Here is an 18467-nt window from a genome sequence, read left to right as displayed (position 1 = left end):
AACACATCCAGAGCCACACCCAAGTCATCTCCTTCATCAAACTGTTACACACCATACCAATACCCCTGCCACATCTCCCCGGAGGACCAGCTATGGACAACTAGGGAACACCTTTAGAGCAGAGCCCATGGAAAACTGTTCAGACCTTCCGGTCCTGAGCTGACTCGGCCCCTTCCTTCCTTCCCACAAAAACCGCAATAAGGACTCTGGCCTTTCCCTGCCCTCTCCCATCTCTGCCTCTTGACCCTGTATGGCATGCTGGGCCTCCTGTTTCTGGGTTTGTGTGAGTATAAACTTCTTCTTTCGTGACATTCATTTCCATGACTGCTGTCTGCCGTCCCTGATGAAAACAAATGCCTGATAGGTTTTACAGCAGCTACCCAGCTAGATATGAGCGCCCATGCTGATCCCCTCTCTCCCATGGTCTCTCCCTGTCAGTGAGCCATCCTCTCATGAGGGAAAGAAAAAGAGAAGGAGACTAACTGATAGGACTTGAATAATGTATCAGGCTAGTGAAAGCCTGATCTTTGGCTGATCACTTCAAGGGCAAAATAAATTTTTAAGAAAATGTGTGTTCTTCTAATGGTATCTCCAGCCAGTGAGCACCAGGATCTAAATGTGAACGCCAAGAATCTCTTTGTGGTCAGTGGTTTAGGTGTCGGATTATGCATGGATGATGATTCAAGTTAAATTTCTTAACATAGGTGATATGTACTACATTGCAAGGGGAAAAAATTCATGTTCTACTCATAGGAAGGATCAGTTTGTGCATCTGGATTAGATCTTTATCAGTATTCATTGTTTACATTTCAGGAAATTAATGCAAAATTAGCACCTTCTGACAGTAGATTTAATGCAGGATTATTCTTACTTACAAAAGCATTTCCTACACTCTTCAATTTATATGTGTAGCACACTGAGTAGAAATCAGAAGTTCATAGAATTAATACTGGTAGATTTCGCCATTTTCTATTGACACATCAGGTCCATATCCTATGCTTTTGCTGAGGTATGAATTTGTATGTTATGAGTTTCCAGGCAGGTGTGAAACTTTGCCAGTGAGTATCCTAACCAATCATTTAACTTCCATATCTCAGAGTAATTTATAGCTCGTTACTAATGACCATGTAAATGTTGTGTAGTGGAATATTCTATAGTGGTATATTCTTGAATAAGCTATGATGTAAAGGTGGATTTCTCAAGAATGCCTTCATTAAGGTGACTTTTTGTCTACACAAATGCTCTCAAGTTCATGTCTAGTTTAAGTGCATTTTCCATCTCAAAAGCTATCTTCCCATTCCAGCTATACACACTATCCTTCACCTTCTCTCCAGTTCAGAATTCCCCTGCCCATTTTTCAACTTATTTTTATTAAATGATTTTAAAAATTCCTCCGATGAAAGTGTTCAAGCATTCTTCATCACTGCCAATTAAACCGGAATTTTCCTTTATGTATGAGAAGGGTTTATGAGGAATGTTGTACTGCAACAGCTCCTGTTAAATGTGAAGTACTGTTTAGTCAAAAGGATCACTTAAATAATTTCTAATAAGAGAGCTAAAAAAGAATATTTAGTCTAACACCTGAAAAAGAAGCATTTAAACCTTCCCTCTTAACACTTTGTGCTCTCTTAAGCGATTGCATATTAATTCCAGTTTATCTAATTGAACAAGTAAATGAAATAACTTTGTTTTGACAGACAGAAATATTGTAAATACATCAGTAAAATAAATTATCACCTTATAAACACTCCCCATGGCCCTGATTGCTATGGAGCTGTGTTGACAGCCTGAAGTCATAAACTAGACATACAGTCAAACATCAGAAAAATATAAACTTGGGTAGCTTATGGTATAAGCCTGTAATCCAGTACGTGTAACACAACAGACACTTTAAGACACTTAAAGTATCTGGCATTTCAGCAGTATTTTTAGCACAGTTTTCCCTTTAAGGGAATTATGGGCTAAGAATCACAATACATATTTTTCCATCCTTTTACTTTCAGCTTCTCTGCTGAAAGGATTGTATGTGTCTCTTGTCAGTGGTATATAGTCAAGTTTTTACTTTCAAGTGAAACTGACTTTTAATGACAAAAGTGATGTAATTGTTTGGTTTTAATTATGTTTCTTATGTTTTACCTAATATATTTTGCTGTTATGTTTATTTCTGTATATAAAACCATGCCTGTATCATGTCAAAAAAAAAATGACACTGACCTCATTTACATACATTCACATATTGAATAAATGCTAAAATACTTGGGTTAATTTCTCCATTTAAGTATGTTGCTTTCTATTTGTCTCACATATGTCTATGTTTCTTTTTCTCTTTCTTACCTTCCTTAAGATTGATCTTACTTTTCTCATTTCAATATTTCCCATTTTAAAATCGGAAATTAAATTTTATAATCCTTCTCTTTATTTAGTAACTACTCTTAAAAATGTGTGAAAGTCTAAAATTAACATAAAAATGCATGAAAGTCTAACATTGATCAATATCTTTACCCTTCATAAATTACTTTAACTCTGAATACCCTTCTTTCAATTTATACTGGAGCAGTTATTGCTATTGTTTATCTTGATTATAATTTAAATTATAAATTATCTTTGAATTAAATGTAATTTTATGAACTTCATAAAATGCTATTTTTGTTGTTTTTACAGTCTTTTTTCTTTAGATTTATTCACATGTAAAAATTTTTTTTTCATCTGACATCATTTTCCCTATGCCTTTGAAATTTTCTCTCATGATGATCTATTGGGAACAAGATTACCTTAAATACTACTTTAACTAGGAAAAATAATTTTAGATTGATGGTGATTCTCCATTATCATTTGAAGATATCTTACTCCATTGTATTCTGATTAATTTACTTACATCAATTTCCCAGTTCATAATTCAACTTTCAGCTGTATCAAATCTGAAATTAATGCTCATATATTGGGGGTTTAATTTCAATTATTTTATATCTCTAGTTTTATTTGGTTTTTCTCAAATCTGTTTGCTTTTTTTTTTTTTTTTTAGTTGCTTGCTCTCTATCCATGGATTTAATCTCTTTTGTTCTTTAAGCATTTGTTAATTCCAGTCTGTGAAGCCTTTTGGGGTCTGAGTCTGTTGTCTATTGTTGCCACTGGCCCTTGGTTTTAATGCCTTGATTCATTCTGCTTTTTTTGCTTTTGGAATAAGAGCTGATATTCTTTAGAACTTTATGAGAATTCTATTCGACCTGGTTTGAAAGTGGACTCCTCTAAAGATGGTTTGTGTTTGCTTCTGCCAAGCAGCTTGGACCATTACAATCTAGAGCCACTTCAGGCTTAAAAGTTTTTCAGATCACTGGAGTCATATGTGTTCAGGGTATAAATCTTTACAAATGCTGGCTTCTGTTTGTGAATTATCACAAAAGATATTCTTCCCCTTGCCTTCAGAATCATCCTTGCAGGTATTGGGAGGGAACGTGCCAGGCAAATCATTTTATTTCACCCTGCTCAGAAAGTCTAATTCTTTTCAGTCCTGACTTTTAATAGGAACTCTCCCATTAAATATCCCACTTTTTTTGGTCAGTCATGGGCTTTGTCCTCTATCTGCTGTAACTTTGACTCAATTTCACCAGGTTCAGCAGCTGTCTTCAAGACGAAAGTTGGCCTTAGTACTCTGCTTGCTTCTCCGGGTTCTTGCATTTGCTTGTTTTTGCTTTTAAGAGTTTCTTACTAATTTGCTAGTTCATCTAGTATGCATTACCATACTGAACAGAAAGAGAAGGGTTTTTTTTTTTTTTTCCTCAAAGAAAATAGGGTGTAGCTAGAGGAACAATTAAATAAGCCTTAGAAAAGTACTTTTTATTTACTACTGTTCTGAAGGCTAGAAGATTCTAGAATAAAGTAAAAATGGTAGGCAGACAGAAGTGGAGTGAAATCAAGCAGTGCTGGAACCAAATGTCAAGTCACATTGTCTAGCATTAGGACAGAATATTTAAAATTGAGTTTCAAAAGCCTGGTATTTCCCACGTTGAACTGTATTTATCACACAATTATTAAACACTTCACATGATGTAATATGTATGATACTTTTAAGAATTTCTTAGATCCAAGCAACTAATATGTACTCATTTATCAGAAATAAAGTATCCCAGTGGTTAATACCGGAAAAGGCAATGGCACCCCCCTCCAATACTCTTGCCTGGAAAATCCCATGGACGGAGGAGCCTGGTGGGCTGCAGTCCATGGGGTCGCTAAGAGTTGGACACAACTGAGCGACTTCACTTTCGATTTTCACTTTCACGCATTGGAGAAGGAAATGGCAACCTACTCCAGTCTTCTTGCCTGGAGAAACCCAGGGACGGGGGAGCCTGGTGAGCTGCCGTCTATGGGGTCGCATAGAGTCAGACACGACTGAAGCGACTTAGCAGCAGCAGCAGCAGCAGTGGTTAAGATTGAGCTTATTAGCGAAGCAGTTTTGGGGAAAATAGTGTAATTCAGTCAAGCAGCCAGTTAGTACTCAATTCCAAATAATAGTTCCTGAAATCCATTTAAGTAGCTAAATTATACTACAATGTGGTGTTTCCTGGGTGTAAATGTTCTTAGATGATTAAGCATACCTTGATTAAGTCATGGAATAAAGTTCAAGTGAGGCTACAGTGAGCAAGCTCCGGGAGTTGGTGATGGACAGGGAAGCCTGGCGTGCTGCAGTCCAGTGGATCGCAAAGAGTAGGCACTACTGAGCAACTGAACTTAACTGAGGCTACACACAGGTGCCTACCTGGCATTTTATTCATGGGAACTGTGTATCAACAGCTTGTGCATTCTCTGTGAGGCAAGAGGAATTTTTAACCTAAAATAATAAGTAAATGTATCACCCTAGAAAGGTAAATTTAGAAAAGACCAAATAAATCTAACAAAACCAATAAACATAACTAACAGATGTATGTAGTTATAGTCAAATATTTTCTTCACTTTAAAGTGATTTTTCTAGACAGTAGCCCAAATTTCTTACCTTATATGAGGCCACTGAGTGTTTTTGCGAAAGTCATCCTAAAACAATACCAGAATCAAAAATCCCTAAAAATGAGTCTGTTTTACAAGCTATGAAACATATACAATGCCCTCTGCTTGTGAATCATCTCAAGAGTATAACACTTTATATATAGCTTTCTATAACTGATGTTTTGAGTCATTGAATTAGTTATTATTAATGATAATAATAAACCCAATTGTAAAATGAAAGAGGTATTAAAGCCTTACTGATTTCACAGTAACTAGATGACTTACTTTCCATGCTTATTTGAATTTATTCTCGTAAGGGGATTTTAGATGGCATAGTTTAGAAAGAAAAGAGAGAATGAATTTAAGTAGCAGAATTTTTCAGTTACAGTACCATCACAAAAAGTGCTGTAATATGCCCTGTTTCTATGGCGAAGATTTTATAATATTTACTTTATATGATAAGAGTTATAAGTGGAGTTCTATGTTGTTTGTTCAGCCTATTATGCAGATGGTGCTTGATTAAAATCTATTTTAAACTACAGCAATTACTGCAAGATAGTGTGCATTAAACAGCTCTCCCGGCTCCATTAAAGGCTTTGGGACCGCAGCAGTTTATTTTAAATATGCTTATAGATGTTTCCAACTTCTCCAGGGACATTTCAATATCAGTGATTCTCTTTCCTTGAGTCTTAACTCTACTCTGTATTCTTAAGAAGTGCTATCTAAGTAACACCATTAACACATTGCTTTTTTAAAGTGGAAAATTATTGTTTTATTGTGATAAATAAGTTAAATATATCACTTTAATTAAGCAATAAGACATGACCAGAGTTGGATTACCAAAAGCATAAAGACAACCCTAGGGATTTGGGAAATAGATATCAGTCTAAAAGTTAATACAGGAAGCACAGATATCTTTGTAGAGCTACTGTGAGAGTAGTATGTCTATGCATTTGTGTATGTATTTATTTTTTCCTGGGAGCTTTAATAGAACATGAAACAAGTCCATGGGTAATAAGGATTACAGGTAAGGCCTCAGTCCAGACATATTCTTAGTTGCTATGATTTTCAAACAACTTTTGTATATGTTTCAGATGTCCTTTTCCTTGTCATTCTAAGCCTTTGCCCACCACTGTAGAATGCAGGTGGAAACATGTGGTGACCCAATGCATGTAAGACTCCATACTGATGTTGTGAGGTTGGAAAGATTAACAGGACCTTGTTCTTACTCTCAATGTGCTTGTCATTGTGGAGACTTTATATTTTTGCATTCTATGGTCCATCTGTATTGTCAAGATCATGACATTGGAATTAAATTTAACTCTTCTAGTCTTAGAACCCAAGTAACTCTAGAAATGTTATACTCTAAAACAGTGTCCTGTACGTGATGCTGTACAGTCCTTACAGTAGCCACAAGTCCTGTGTGACTGTGTACATTTAAATCTAATTAAAATTAAATTTAAAAATCTAGTTCCTCACTTGCTGTAGCTTAGCATACTAAGCTACACGTGGCTAGTGCCTACCTTCAGACAGTACAGAGAACATTTCCATCTTCCTAGAAAATTCCATGAGATAGTACTGCTCTAGACTACAGTAGTCAGTGTCTCTGGGAAAATTAGGCCATAAAATTATAAACTTTCATCCATTCAGACAATACTCAAAATTAAGGTCCAGGGACATATTACAAATCCATTTAGCTCATTTTCTCACCACAATCGTGTTTATCATCATTGTGTTCATTCCAAATAGTTGATGGTCAGAAAGGCCAGGTGTCCTTCAAAATGCAATCCATTCCTGGCATGTAAGTGGATCCAAATTATAGCAGCATATCTTTCTTTGGGGAGGTTTTGTATATGAGAAATGATCGTGTGGTTTTCAAATACGTGATGAAACTACAGCCAGAAAGTAGGCCTGACAAATTCCCAGTTCATTATACAGTCTAAAATAACAGCTCACTTCTGTACCTTTCCAAATACAAGTCAAATGCAAAGTGAAAAATAAGACCTCCACAATTAGGTGGTAATGCCCAGTGTTCAGAGCCCCCCGCCCCCCACCATATCAGGTGGTAATGGCCAGTGCTCACATGGCAGACAGCCTTTCACTTCATACAGCACTGCCCACATGTGTGGGTGCATTAGACAGCCAACCACAGCAGGGGATTTGTATCCTGTTTTATTGCTTTCTAAAAGCAAAGACATTATACATACCCAGTAAGCCTTTATGCAAGGAACACTGAGCAATATAACAATGATTCCCTTCAAAGCATATTTTATTTTTTAAAACTATTTCATACGTAATTTTTATTTTTGTGTTCTCCTCTTACACCAGCTTTTGGTGAAAGGGCATTATTTTAAGCCATAGTTTGGCTCTATGAGGGCAGTTTTATAAGTGGTCAGAATATTATGATCTAAGAATACAGTTTTAGTGAGCTAATTGAATTACTGAAGAAAAGGCGGTGATTCTTAAGAAATAAATATTTTATGTGTGCCCTGTAGATTAGTCCACTCAGATGCCAGTTTTCTTGCATGACAGATAATTCAGCCTAAGATTAACCATGAGTATTTAAAAGGAGAGTGTAAAAAAATTTTTTTAATAAATAAATAAAAGGACAGTATATCAACACGCTCTCACTTTCAGAAATCGCAGAGACAAAGCTGATGTAATGTTATGAGATTGGCCAGTGGTCTGGCCATAATGGAGGACGACACCCCGGCTTCAAGCTTGGTGCCTCTCAGGTACACTGTCAGATACACAGGTGAAGCCTCGGGGTGACCCTCCATAGTACATAAATGATGTCTGCTAAGCCTTGAAAATAGGGAGGCAGAAATCATAAAATGCTTGTTTCTTCTAAAGGAGAAGACTGCATCTGGCTAACCCTGTTAATAAAGACAAGCCAGGAAAATAGGGGAAGCCTCCAGAAAGCCAACCAAATTGATTGGCTGCATGGACTTGTTTAGAGATTGCTATAGGGTTGCTATCAAAACAGTTATATGTGTTGTGTCAAAACAGTAGCTTGTGGTTTCTGTATGCTTGACACTTAGAGCATCTATCTCACTGGCCATAGCCGGTGCTCCTGCTTCTGCAGAGACTCCCTAGAAAGGAGGGCCACGTTTTCCAGTAGTAAGTTAACTGTCCTACCTGCTACCATGTGTGTCACATGAATCCAGCAGATCTGAAACGTGCCCCATGTCATCCAAATACTGATTCAAAAAGTAAGTAAGACAGCCTCTTCAATAAATGGTGCTGGGAAAACTGGACAGCTACATGTAAAAGTGAAATTAGAACATTTCCTAACACCATACACAAAGATAAACTCAAAATGGATTAAAGACCTAATTGTAAGACCAGAAACTATAAAACTCCTAGAGGAAAACATAGGCAGAACACTTGATGACATAAATCAAAGCGAGACCCTCTATGACCCACCTCCTAGAGTAAGGGAAATAAAAACAAAAGTAAACAAGTGGGACCTGATTAAACTTAAAAGCTTTTGCATAGCAAAGGAAGCTATAAGCAAGGTGAAAAGACAGCCCTCAGAATGGGAGAAAATAATAGCGAATGAAACAACTAACAAAGAATTAATTTCCAAAATATACAAGCAGCTCATACAATTCAATGCTAGAAAAACAAACAACCCAAGCAAAAAGTGGGAACAAGACCTAAACAGACATTTCTCCAAATAAGACATACAGATGGCTAACAAACACATGAAAAGATGCTCAACATTGCTTATTATTAGAGAAATGAAATCAAAACCACAATGAGATATCACCTCACACCAGTCAGAATGGCCATCATCAAAAAGTCTACAAACAATAAATGCTGGAGAAAAGGGAACGCTCTTGCACTGTTGGTGGGAATGTAAATTGACACAGCCACTATGGAAGACCGTATGCAGATTCCTTAAAAAACTAGTAATAAAATCACCATATGACCCAGCAATCCCACTCCTAAGCATATACCCCAAGGAAACCAAAATTGAAAAAGACACATGTATCCCATTGTTCATTGCAGCACTATTTACAATAGCTAGAACATAGAAGCAACCTAGATGTCCATTGACAGATGAATGGATAAAGAAGTTGTAGTACCTATACATAATAGAATATTATTCATCCATAAAAAGAAATGCATTTGAGTCAGTTCTGATGAGGTGGATGAACCCAGAACCTATTTTACAGAGTGAGGTGAGTCAGAAAGAGAAAGATGAGTATCGTATTCTAACACACATAGCAGAATCTAGAAAAATAGTATGGAAGAATTAATTTACAGGGCAGCAGTAGAGAAACAGACATAGAGAATAGATTTATGGACATGGGGAGAGGGGAGGAGAGCGTGAGATGTATGGAGAGAGTAACATGGAAACTTACATCGCCATATGTAAAATAGATAGCCAATGGGAATTCTTATATGGCTCAGGACACTCGGACGGGCTCTGTATCAACCTAGAGGGGTGGGACGGGGAGGGAGATGGAAGGGGATATATGTATACCTATGGCTGACTCATGTTGAGGTTTGACAAAAAACAGCAAAATTCTGTAAAGCAATCATCCTTCAATAAAAAAATAAATTTAAAAAAAGTAAGGAAGCATAAAGATCAGCTGTTCAAACACAATTTTAGACAGTGGAATATGGAAACAATTTAAATTATTCAGGGGAAATCTTTTAATAAAAACATTTGCAGTGAGTCATAGGAAATTTCTCTATGTAACTGACAATCAATTATTTCTACAAAGATTGATATAATCTGCAGTCATGGAGATTTCAGTGTGTCAGATCTGAAATCTTGAAAAGTGAAACTTTTTCCATTAAAATTTATAGGGAGCCCAGGTAAATATTCCATGTGGATAAGCATTTATTTTCATACACTGTGTCCCCATTGTCTACATATTCCAATCCTTGATGAAATATGACCTCCAATGTCATGATCCTTTCACTTTTAGCATTCTTCATTATGGTCTTTCTTAAATCCTCTTTATTTCTCTTCTTGATATTTTATTGTTTTGAATATAGAAATAGTTATGTTTAGAAAATTTGGAAGTTATAAAGCATACAAAGAAGATAAAGATGTCAAATAGCAATGGTTTTTATGCATTCAAAATTCAGAGGAAATGAACTTGACAGTCATCCACCCACAATTGTTACTGGAAACCCTGCATCTTAAGAGATTCCCTAAATAAAAATTCACAGGAGAAGACAGTCTACAGCAAAAAAAAAAAAAAAGTCAGGTACACTACCAGTTAGTGGCCAGGTAGAGGAGGATGGGCCTAAAAATGATTCTAGAAACAGTGAGGAAGGCAAGGTAGGCATAAAATCCGAAGACTATGATGAGCTTTGGAAGAGACAGGACACTCGCAGTGAGAAATCAAGTCAGGGGAAGACTGAAAAGTCCCCTGGATTTATCTTTGTGGTCCTTGGTGACCTTTTTGAGAGCCTAAGTGATGGGAAGGCACAGTGAGTTGCCTGCAGTCAGCATAACCACTTGGAGGAGTCTGACTGTGAAGAGAAGAAAAGCTGTGGCTCTGTGTAGCCTTGGGGCAAAGAGAAGCTTTGCTTGTCTGTTTGTTGCATGTCTGAAGTATCAAAAGGCAGTTGGAGGAGTAGAGTTAAGGTTGACTAAAGCCAGTGTCTCCTGCTCTTAGACTCTGTGATGTAATCAGTATAGAGCTAAAGCCTGGACATGAGGGTATTATTTAAAAGTTTCCCAGGTGATTCTAACATTCAACCATTGAGAATGAGCATCGAGGTTGTATTTACCTACGTGTTTAGTTTAGAGCCGTTACCCCAGTTTGCCCAGTATCCGCTCAGTCCAGTCCCAGCATTCTTGTCCTTTGGCTCATTAACCTGAGGACCAGTCATCTCACAGGATCACCTGAAACCCTTCCTGGGGAAGTCACTTTCTAGTGTTGATCTATGTCAGTCTGTCTGCTAGGTTCAGAGCCTCCTGTCCCCAAAGGGTTGTTTATCTACTTCAACTGACAGTTTTGAAACAATAATCTATTCCATAGTTTTTTAACTAAAGACAAAGCCAAAGAATTCGCTTAGTTTTTTGTTTGTTTGTTTGTTTTTCCTGTCTCTGGTTCTCAGGGCATATCTTTTAAGCCATGACCATATGGCATCACAAATTAGTGTTGAGGTCATTTCTTTCCATTCATTCAGTAAAAAGTTATTACTGTGTCATAATTAACATCTGAATACCATTTTAAAATTTTGACCATATTACATATATATCATCTCAGTAATCACACAATGGCATTGCAACTGATTTGCAGTAGAGGAAATGGAGGCCCAGAAAAATAATGTAGCTTACCAAGATTTCACAGCTAAACAGCTAAACAGAGGACGTGAGTGTGGATCTTCTGATGTTACATCCACCAGCCTCTCAGGAGCTCACACTTCGTATCCAATGGTGGCTGTTATTTCACACAGATTACCTTGCCTGGCAATTTATCTGAATAAGATACATATTGCATGTTTGCCAAGAAGAGAAAAGCAACAGCCATCACAGCAATAGAAGTGATGGTGCAGAACCTCCCTGATAATGGTGACTTCATCAGGGCACAGTGCATGGGGGCCCTTGTGCTGGTGGGAGAGGCAGGTGGAAAGAGACAGCACTACTCAGTACTCATGTAGACTCATATAATTCTAGAACTAGAAAGAAATTGTAGCCCAGACATCTCATTCTATAGATGTTGATAAAGTGACATCACATATTAACTAGTTAGTATCCAAGTTCAAATGCAGATGTCTAAAATACATTGTATTTTTTCCCACTTGCATCAGAATAACAATTTAGATTATCCAGATATTCATACTCAAGGACAATGGGAAGAAATGGAATCTTTCCTTAAACTGAGTGTTAAAGCTGTGCTAGAAATGTCTAGATGTGAGAGTCTAGTTTCCAGAGATGCACTCTCCAATATGGTAACCACTAGCCACATTTAGCTATTTAAATTTAAAGCAATTAAAATTGTATAAAATTTAAAATTTTGTTTCTTATTCCTGCTGGCTGCATTTCATATGCTCATTAGTTATGTGTCGCTAGTGGCAACTATATTGAATAGCACAGATTTTAGAACTTTACCCCCTTAGCAGAAAGTTCTGTTGGACAGCACTGACCTAGGGTCTGGATTATGCCATTCTAAGCCATGAGCATTACTAGGATTTCCCAGCAGCATTCCACAGACCTAAGTGCAACACCAGGAGCCAGTCAACTTTATTCATTGGATATGTTGCCCACTATCATTTAAAAATCAAAATTAGGGGCATCCTTGGTGGCTCAGTGATGGAGAGTCTGCCTGCCAATGCAAGAGACACAGGTTCAGTCCCTGGGCCAGGAGGATCCCACGGGCTTCAGAGCAGCTGAACCGGTGGGCCACAACTACTGAGCCTGTGCTCTGGGGCTTGGGAGCCACAACCACTGAGGCTCGCACGCCTAAGAGCCCTTGCTTCCCAACAAGAGAAGCCATCACAGTGAGAAGCCCTCACATCGCAACTGGAGGGTGGCCCCCACTCACCACAACTAGAGAAAAGCCCACAGTGGGAAAACCCAGCCCAGTCAAAAAAAAAAAATCATAATTAGGAACAAAAGGATAAACTCCCCCAAAGAAAGCAGGTTGGATTGTTCATACAGTGGGGTTACTACAGGAGGAATCTCCTGCTGACTATCACAGTGCTGCTCGTCATTCAGTTCCTGCAGGAGAAAAAGGCAAAGCTGAGAGAGTTAAGGTATAATATCTAACAGTACAATAGTATTATAAAGAGAATCAGTAAGATTGTGTTAAAGCTATGTAAATTAGGCTGGAAGAGGATGAATATGAAAATTACATGAAATAAGAAGTTTTACTTGAAAAACAGAAAAAACAAAACCAAGTGGCCCTTAGAAATGTCTGTGTTTGTGTGATGTGTATGGGTGAGTATACCTGGGTAAGTTTCAAGGAAGAGCAATCTGCCCCTAAATTTGTTTAGTTCTTCTATAATTCAGATTTTGTTTTATTTCAGATCAATGGTGGAGAGAAACGACCTGCCTCTGACATGGGGAAAAAACCAAAAACCCCCAAAAAGAAGAAGAAGAAGGACCCTAATGAGCCACAGAAGCCAGTGTCTGCCTATGCGTTATTCTTCCGTGATACTCAGGCTGCCATCAAGGGCCAAAATCCAAATGCTACCTTTGGTGAAGTTTCTAAAATTGTGGCTTCCATGTGGGATGGTTTGGGTGAAGAGCAAAAACAGGTAAGAAAAGATACAAAATGGATGATTCAACATGATTTGAGAAAGTGTGTGCATCCTAAAGAAATGGCTTCTGAGGTCGTTTGGTGTGTGCTGGTGTGTGTGTGTGTGTGTGTGTAGTAGCTCCAGTCATGTCCGACTCTTTATGACCCTGCGGACTGTAGCCTGCCAGGCTCCTCTGTCCATGAAATTCTCCAGACAAGAATACTGGAGTCAGTTGCCATTCCGTCCCAGGGATCAAACCTATGTCTCTTATGCCTCCAGCACTGGCAGGAAAGTTCTTTACCACTAGCACCACGTGGGAAGCCTGGTCATTGGGTGAATTCCTCGGATACTAGAGCTAAGGCTGAGAATGTGCCCCACCAGAACCAGACTTCAGGGGACTCTGACATGGTTTTACATTCCTTTATTGCTGTTATAAATAGCATCTTAGTTCCTTTGTTTCAAAGTTTATATGGTGTAGTTACTTTTGGAAGGGCTTCTACATATCCAAGCCAGAATTACCTCATTCGTTAACGCTGCCAATGTGATCCTAAAGACAGAAAAAAAAAAAAAACACTAAAAGCATTTTGAAAACTGTCCACACCTCTCTTCAGCACTTAGTATTTACTCTTTTGTCATCAAAACTCTCTTTGCTCTTTGCTAAATGAACCTTGAATTTAAGGATCTCTACCCTTAGCCATTCCCTAAAGACTGCTGGAGTATGTTATTCAATCCCTCTTGTACCATATTGCTAGGCTGTATTAAATGGGCCCAGATACCTGATTATTTTCTCCTCTTGTGGATTGCCATGGTGTGACTGAGGACCACACTGGTGGGGAGCAGGGGCATGAGACACTTTGTATCTCAGCCACAGTGTAAGTCATCCAGAAGGTCTTAAGGAGGATGGGAATCATGGAAAAGAGTCTTATCCATCTCTTTGCGATTCTGTGGACGGTAGCCCGCCAGGCTCTTCTGTCCATGGAGTTCTCCAGGCAAGAATACTGGTGTGGTTAGCCATTTCCTTCTCCAGAGGATTCCCAACCCAGGGATCAAACCCGGGTCTCCTACATTGCAGGCAAGTTCTCAGGCTGTCTGAGCCACCAGGGAAACCCATGTGTAGACAGAACCCACTTCAACAAAGAAGCAGTATTGATCGCAGATTTCTAGATTTCCAGGACTAGATTGCCATTGTCACCATCTAGAATTTCATTATCATGAAGGAAAAATTAGACAAGCATTATCATTAAAGTGCAGTCACTGGATGTGGATGAAGTGGATGCAGCTTTAGCTACTACAGAATACTGAACTGCATTCATGATGGGTTAGTCTCATATTGGATTCTTAACAGAGACTTTTACCTCTCCTCCTCAGGTCCAGGGAAGTATGTAAGAAAGAGAACATCTCAAACCTGTGTACATCTCTAAGAACCTATATATCGTAGTATCTGTCAGCATCTACAATGTATATTGTGTTTTATATTCTAACAACAGTTTTACATGATTTATTTCATTTGTTCAGCACAGTATTCATAGATGCTGTTTTCTGAATTTCACAGGTTATGAAATGGGGCCAGATAGTTAAATTCAGTCACTTATCCATTCAACAAAGATTTATTGAGTGTTTACTGTGTGCCCCAGGCACTTTTCTAGACACTGTGGGGGCGAGCTGAGAATAGACAGAGTCCCATTCATTGATTGATTTGTCTAGGACTACACACCGTGACTAGAACTTATCATTCAACCTACAGTTCTTTTCTAACCAATTTATAAAAACAATTATAGCTGTAATGGTAAAACCAGCTGCTAACAAAACATTAGCTGAACCTACTTCTCCAGTTCTCTCCAACCCCCCTTTACTGTAAGTCAAAGCTGTCCTGTACAGTCTGAAATCTACACATTATGTCCTTTTCAAGATTGCCAGTCCTGGCAAAGGGCTTCACAGAAAAGCACAGCCCTGCCGTGTGGAGCTCTGCTACAAGAGTCGTCTCTGAGGATGGAAACCGTAGCACGGAAATGCTCTCTGTGTGTGAGATTAAAATACCCAACTCACAAATAGATTGGTTGACACTATATTTTGTGATTCCACTGAAAACCTAATGTAGTTTTTTGAGACTTCAGAGCCGGTTTCTATCCTAACTTGGATCAGTTTGCTCTCACACTCCCAAAGCCAAAGTGTGGCTCCCCACTGACGTTGGAGACACACGGTGGAATTCTACGCCGGGTCTTATTCACGGATTGAGAAACTGAGTGCACCTCCACCAGGAACCCCAGCCCACCCCTGTCCTGCTCTACCCTGGCCTGGGCACCAGCACGTACCTCCCTCCCTGCTCAGACAGCCCCTGTGTGTAGTCGTGGATAGGGGCCAGGCTTCAGTGCTATAAACTCTTGCTTTGTGAGATAGAATTTGCCAGAGGAGACATCCAGAATGTGATTGCCTTCCCTAGTGACTGTGATGGCAACTTGTAATCAGAGGACATTAGTGATCCCTTCTGTGACCTGGCAGCGAGCTGGGGGTGCTGCTCAAAGGCTCAGATGCGCTCCTTTGGTTTTATGTCAAGAAATTTCAGTTGCCAGTGCTACCACCGATCTGACTCCTCTTACCTGTTTTTCTAACCCTGGATATCTTTTCCTAATTACTTCCCACATTTACTAGAGGAGCTTAAATGGGGGAGGTCTACACAGCTCTTTCCTAGCCCACGATCAAATCCTTTACATTATCAATTCAAGGTCAGTGCCTGTACCCATGTTTCTAGTGGAAAAGAATAATGTTCTTATGATGAAAACTGGGTAGTTCCTCAAGGCAACAAGTATAAAGCTTCAGAATTTCCCCACTAATTCTAATACAGTCTTTTATTTTTATTATAGCAAGAGGGGAACACTGAGATAATATTCCACATTTTTGGTCTGACCAGGTAAGGTCTTTTCAGACCCAAAGAATATGAGAGTCACTATTCTCCAGTGTCGTGCTAAAAAGAGAAATGACTCCCATTCTCCCATTCTGCCTTTCAAACTCAGCTCTGAGCCTTTCTAATGGAAGTAGGATCACAATTATGACATAATACTTAAGGCTTTTTAATTGTATATTGTGATAACAAAACACTTTCCTCTTTCTCTTTTGTTTCCAATTTAATATGTAACTTGTAATGAGTCTGTCTTTGGGTTCTCTCTTAATAGAAATAGTTGGGGGGTTGAAGAATGTGTTTTATAAATAAAAAATGAGATTATATAATAGCTGACCCTATTTGGGGGCTTCCCAGGTGGCCCTAATTGTAGAGAAACCACCTGCCAGTGCAGGAGACCTAAGAGATGTGATGTCGATCCCTGGGTTGGGAAGCTCCCCCGGAGGAAATAATGGGAACCCACTTCAGTATTCTTGCCTAGAGAGCCCTGTGGACAGAGGAGCCTGGCTGACCATAGTCCATGGGGTCACAAAGAGTTGGACACAACTGAAGCAACTTAGCATAGCACAGACCCTATTTAACTCACTGAGTATTATAAAGCAATTTCCATAATCAAAGTGCAGTTGTTTAAGAAAATTATTCTAAGATTACTTAGGGAGATATATTAATAGAAATAACTTTTTCTCTTATGGAGAAGTTAGTATTTTAACACTCAAGCACCATTACCAAAACAAGGTACTGGGATCAGTTTGAGTCACTTGAGATAGTTTGTCCCCATGCCTTATGTTCCTTTGACTTGACAGGGGTTCAGCATAGTTTATCCTTTCCTCTTAAAAGATGATCTTGCTTAATAAAGATAGTGAAACCACAGAGTATGTCAAAAAGGGTGGTTTTTGACATATACAGGTGCAAGTCCGTCCCAGGGACAAGCAGGGAGAGGGTTCAGTGAGTGAGAGCAGATGCCTCGCTTATGGAAGGGACATACTGCATCAGCTGGGCCTGCCGTGCGCCACGTGGCAGCCCCTCTCTTACAGTTTGCCGGGAATTGCCCGCAAAGCGCACATGCCCACCTAGAATGCACGTTTTGGGCATCAAGAGAATTTCAGCAAAATATCCAAAAGTGTTATTATGGTGTTTTACCACCTGTTCTTCCCCTTTATGTTGACTCATGGTGCCAACATAATATCTCTGTTTCAAACTTAATTTAATTGTATTTTACTCTCATTTAATATTCAAATTGGAGAGCACACATACTGCTATGTATTTTTAAAGGAATGTTACTGGAGCCAGTTAGAGGCAGACCATTAAACTTCAAAATTTAGGACAAATGTGCATGTTGCAGAACAGCCCCCACGTGATGCTGCTGGCTTTGTGTAGGCAGCTGGTTCAAGGAGAAGGCTAGGATTTCATGCACCACCATTGTTCAGAAATCCCGTTGTCATAATAGCCCACAATTATGAACAGCTCCAAATATAAACACAAACTGGGGAAAATGGGCAAAATTATTGATGACTTATTAGGGGCTCAGAAAATTACAATATTTAAGGAAAAACAGCTATTAGTGAGATTACAATTGAATGTTTTCTTGCCAGCCAGAGGGAACAGGACTAATGGGGCTGCTGTGTCTGTGTGTGTCACATGCTTCCTCTTTGTGGAGTCTAGGCGGGGCTAAGAAGCCACTGCAGATGGGCAGGTCTTTATTTTCAGAAGCCCTGGAAAGGGAGGAACTATATGTACTTTGATTTCTGTAAAGAATCTCTCAAAGAAGAGAAATCAAAAGGAAGCTAAAAGAAGTGATAAAAATCCTCCAGAAACACAAAACCTCCCTTATGAGTTGTTCCTACCAAAGCCACTAAACAAACTTGACATTTCAGCGTCTCCATTTGAATACTTTCGAAGATGGGGCTGAATCTGGAAGGGGAACGGCATTGTGTTTGGGATTCCAACAGAAGGTTTTAAATGCTAACGAATCCTACGACAGTGGAGAACCTGGTTCAGAGACATAGTAAGTCGTTTCCAAAAGGCACCAGCTAGAGAAAAGGAAATAAAACATAAGTGTGACGGTGATGTTGGTCTTCGCTACTTATCTTTCATTGACTGGAACCTACAGAGAAAGAAAAATAATAATGTAACAAGATCATTCCCTTTATATGAGACTCCTTGGAGTTTGAGCAACCCTCAGCATCTTTGTTTATGAAGGTCCAGCTGAATTTCCTATATTTCCCTATTATTCTGAATTCTGTGATTCTGGTCATCAAAGTCAAACCCCACTAAATTAAAGAGTCCGTCCAGCTTTGAAGCAGAAGGGATCGGTCCAACGAGCTATAAAGCATTCTTGGTTCCTTTTTAGCCGCGGAAAGTCAGCTCCTAAGTGGGAAAG

At 39.0% G+C, this 18467-nt stretch overlaps 1 protein-coding gene across 5 annotated transcripts in view; it reads left to right on the top strand.

Annotated features, from left to right (window-relative positions):
* The window catches only part of TOX (thymocyte selection associated high mobility group box), a 312459-nt gene that overhangs the window by 255760 nt on the left and 38232 nt on the right, over positions 1–18467 (top strand). For all 5 annotated transcript variants that reach the window (XM_070802563.1, XM_019973948.2, XM_019973949.2 and 2 more), the window contains one exon: positions 12979–13209. In XM_070802563.1, the coding sequence (XP_070658664.1) occupies positions 12979–13209 (231 nt within the window). The remainder of the gene's footprint in view (positions 1–12978; positions 13210–18467) is intronic.

Source organism: Bos indicus, chromosome 14 (assembly GCF_029378745.1).
Source record: "Bos indicus isolate NIAB-ARS_2022 breed Sahiwal x Tharparkar chromosome 14, NIAB-ARS_B.indTharparkar_mat_pri_1.0, whole genome shotgun sequence".
Taxonomy (NCBI): Eukaryota; Metazoa; Chordata; class Mammalia; order Artiodactyla; family Bovidae; genus Bos; species Bos indicus.
Note: the sequence above shows the minus strand (reverse complement) of the source record. Positions and strands in the feature narration are given on the sequence as shown.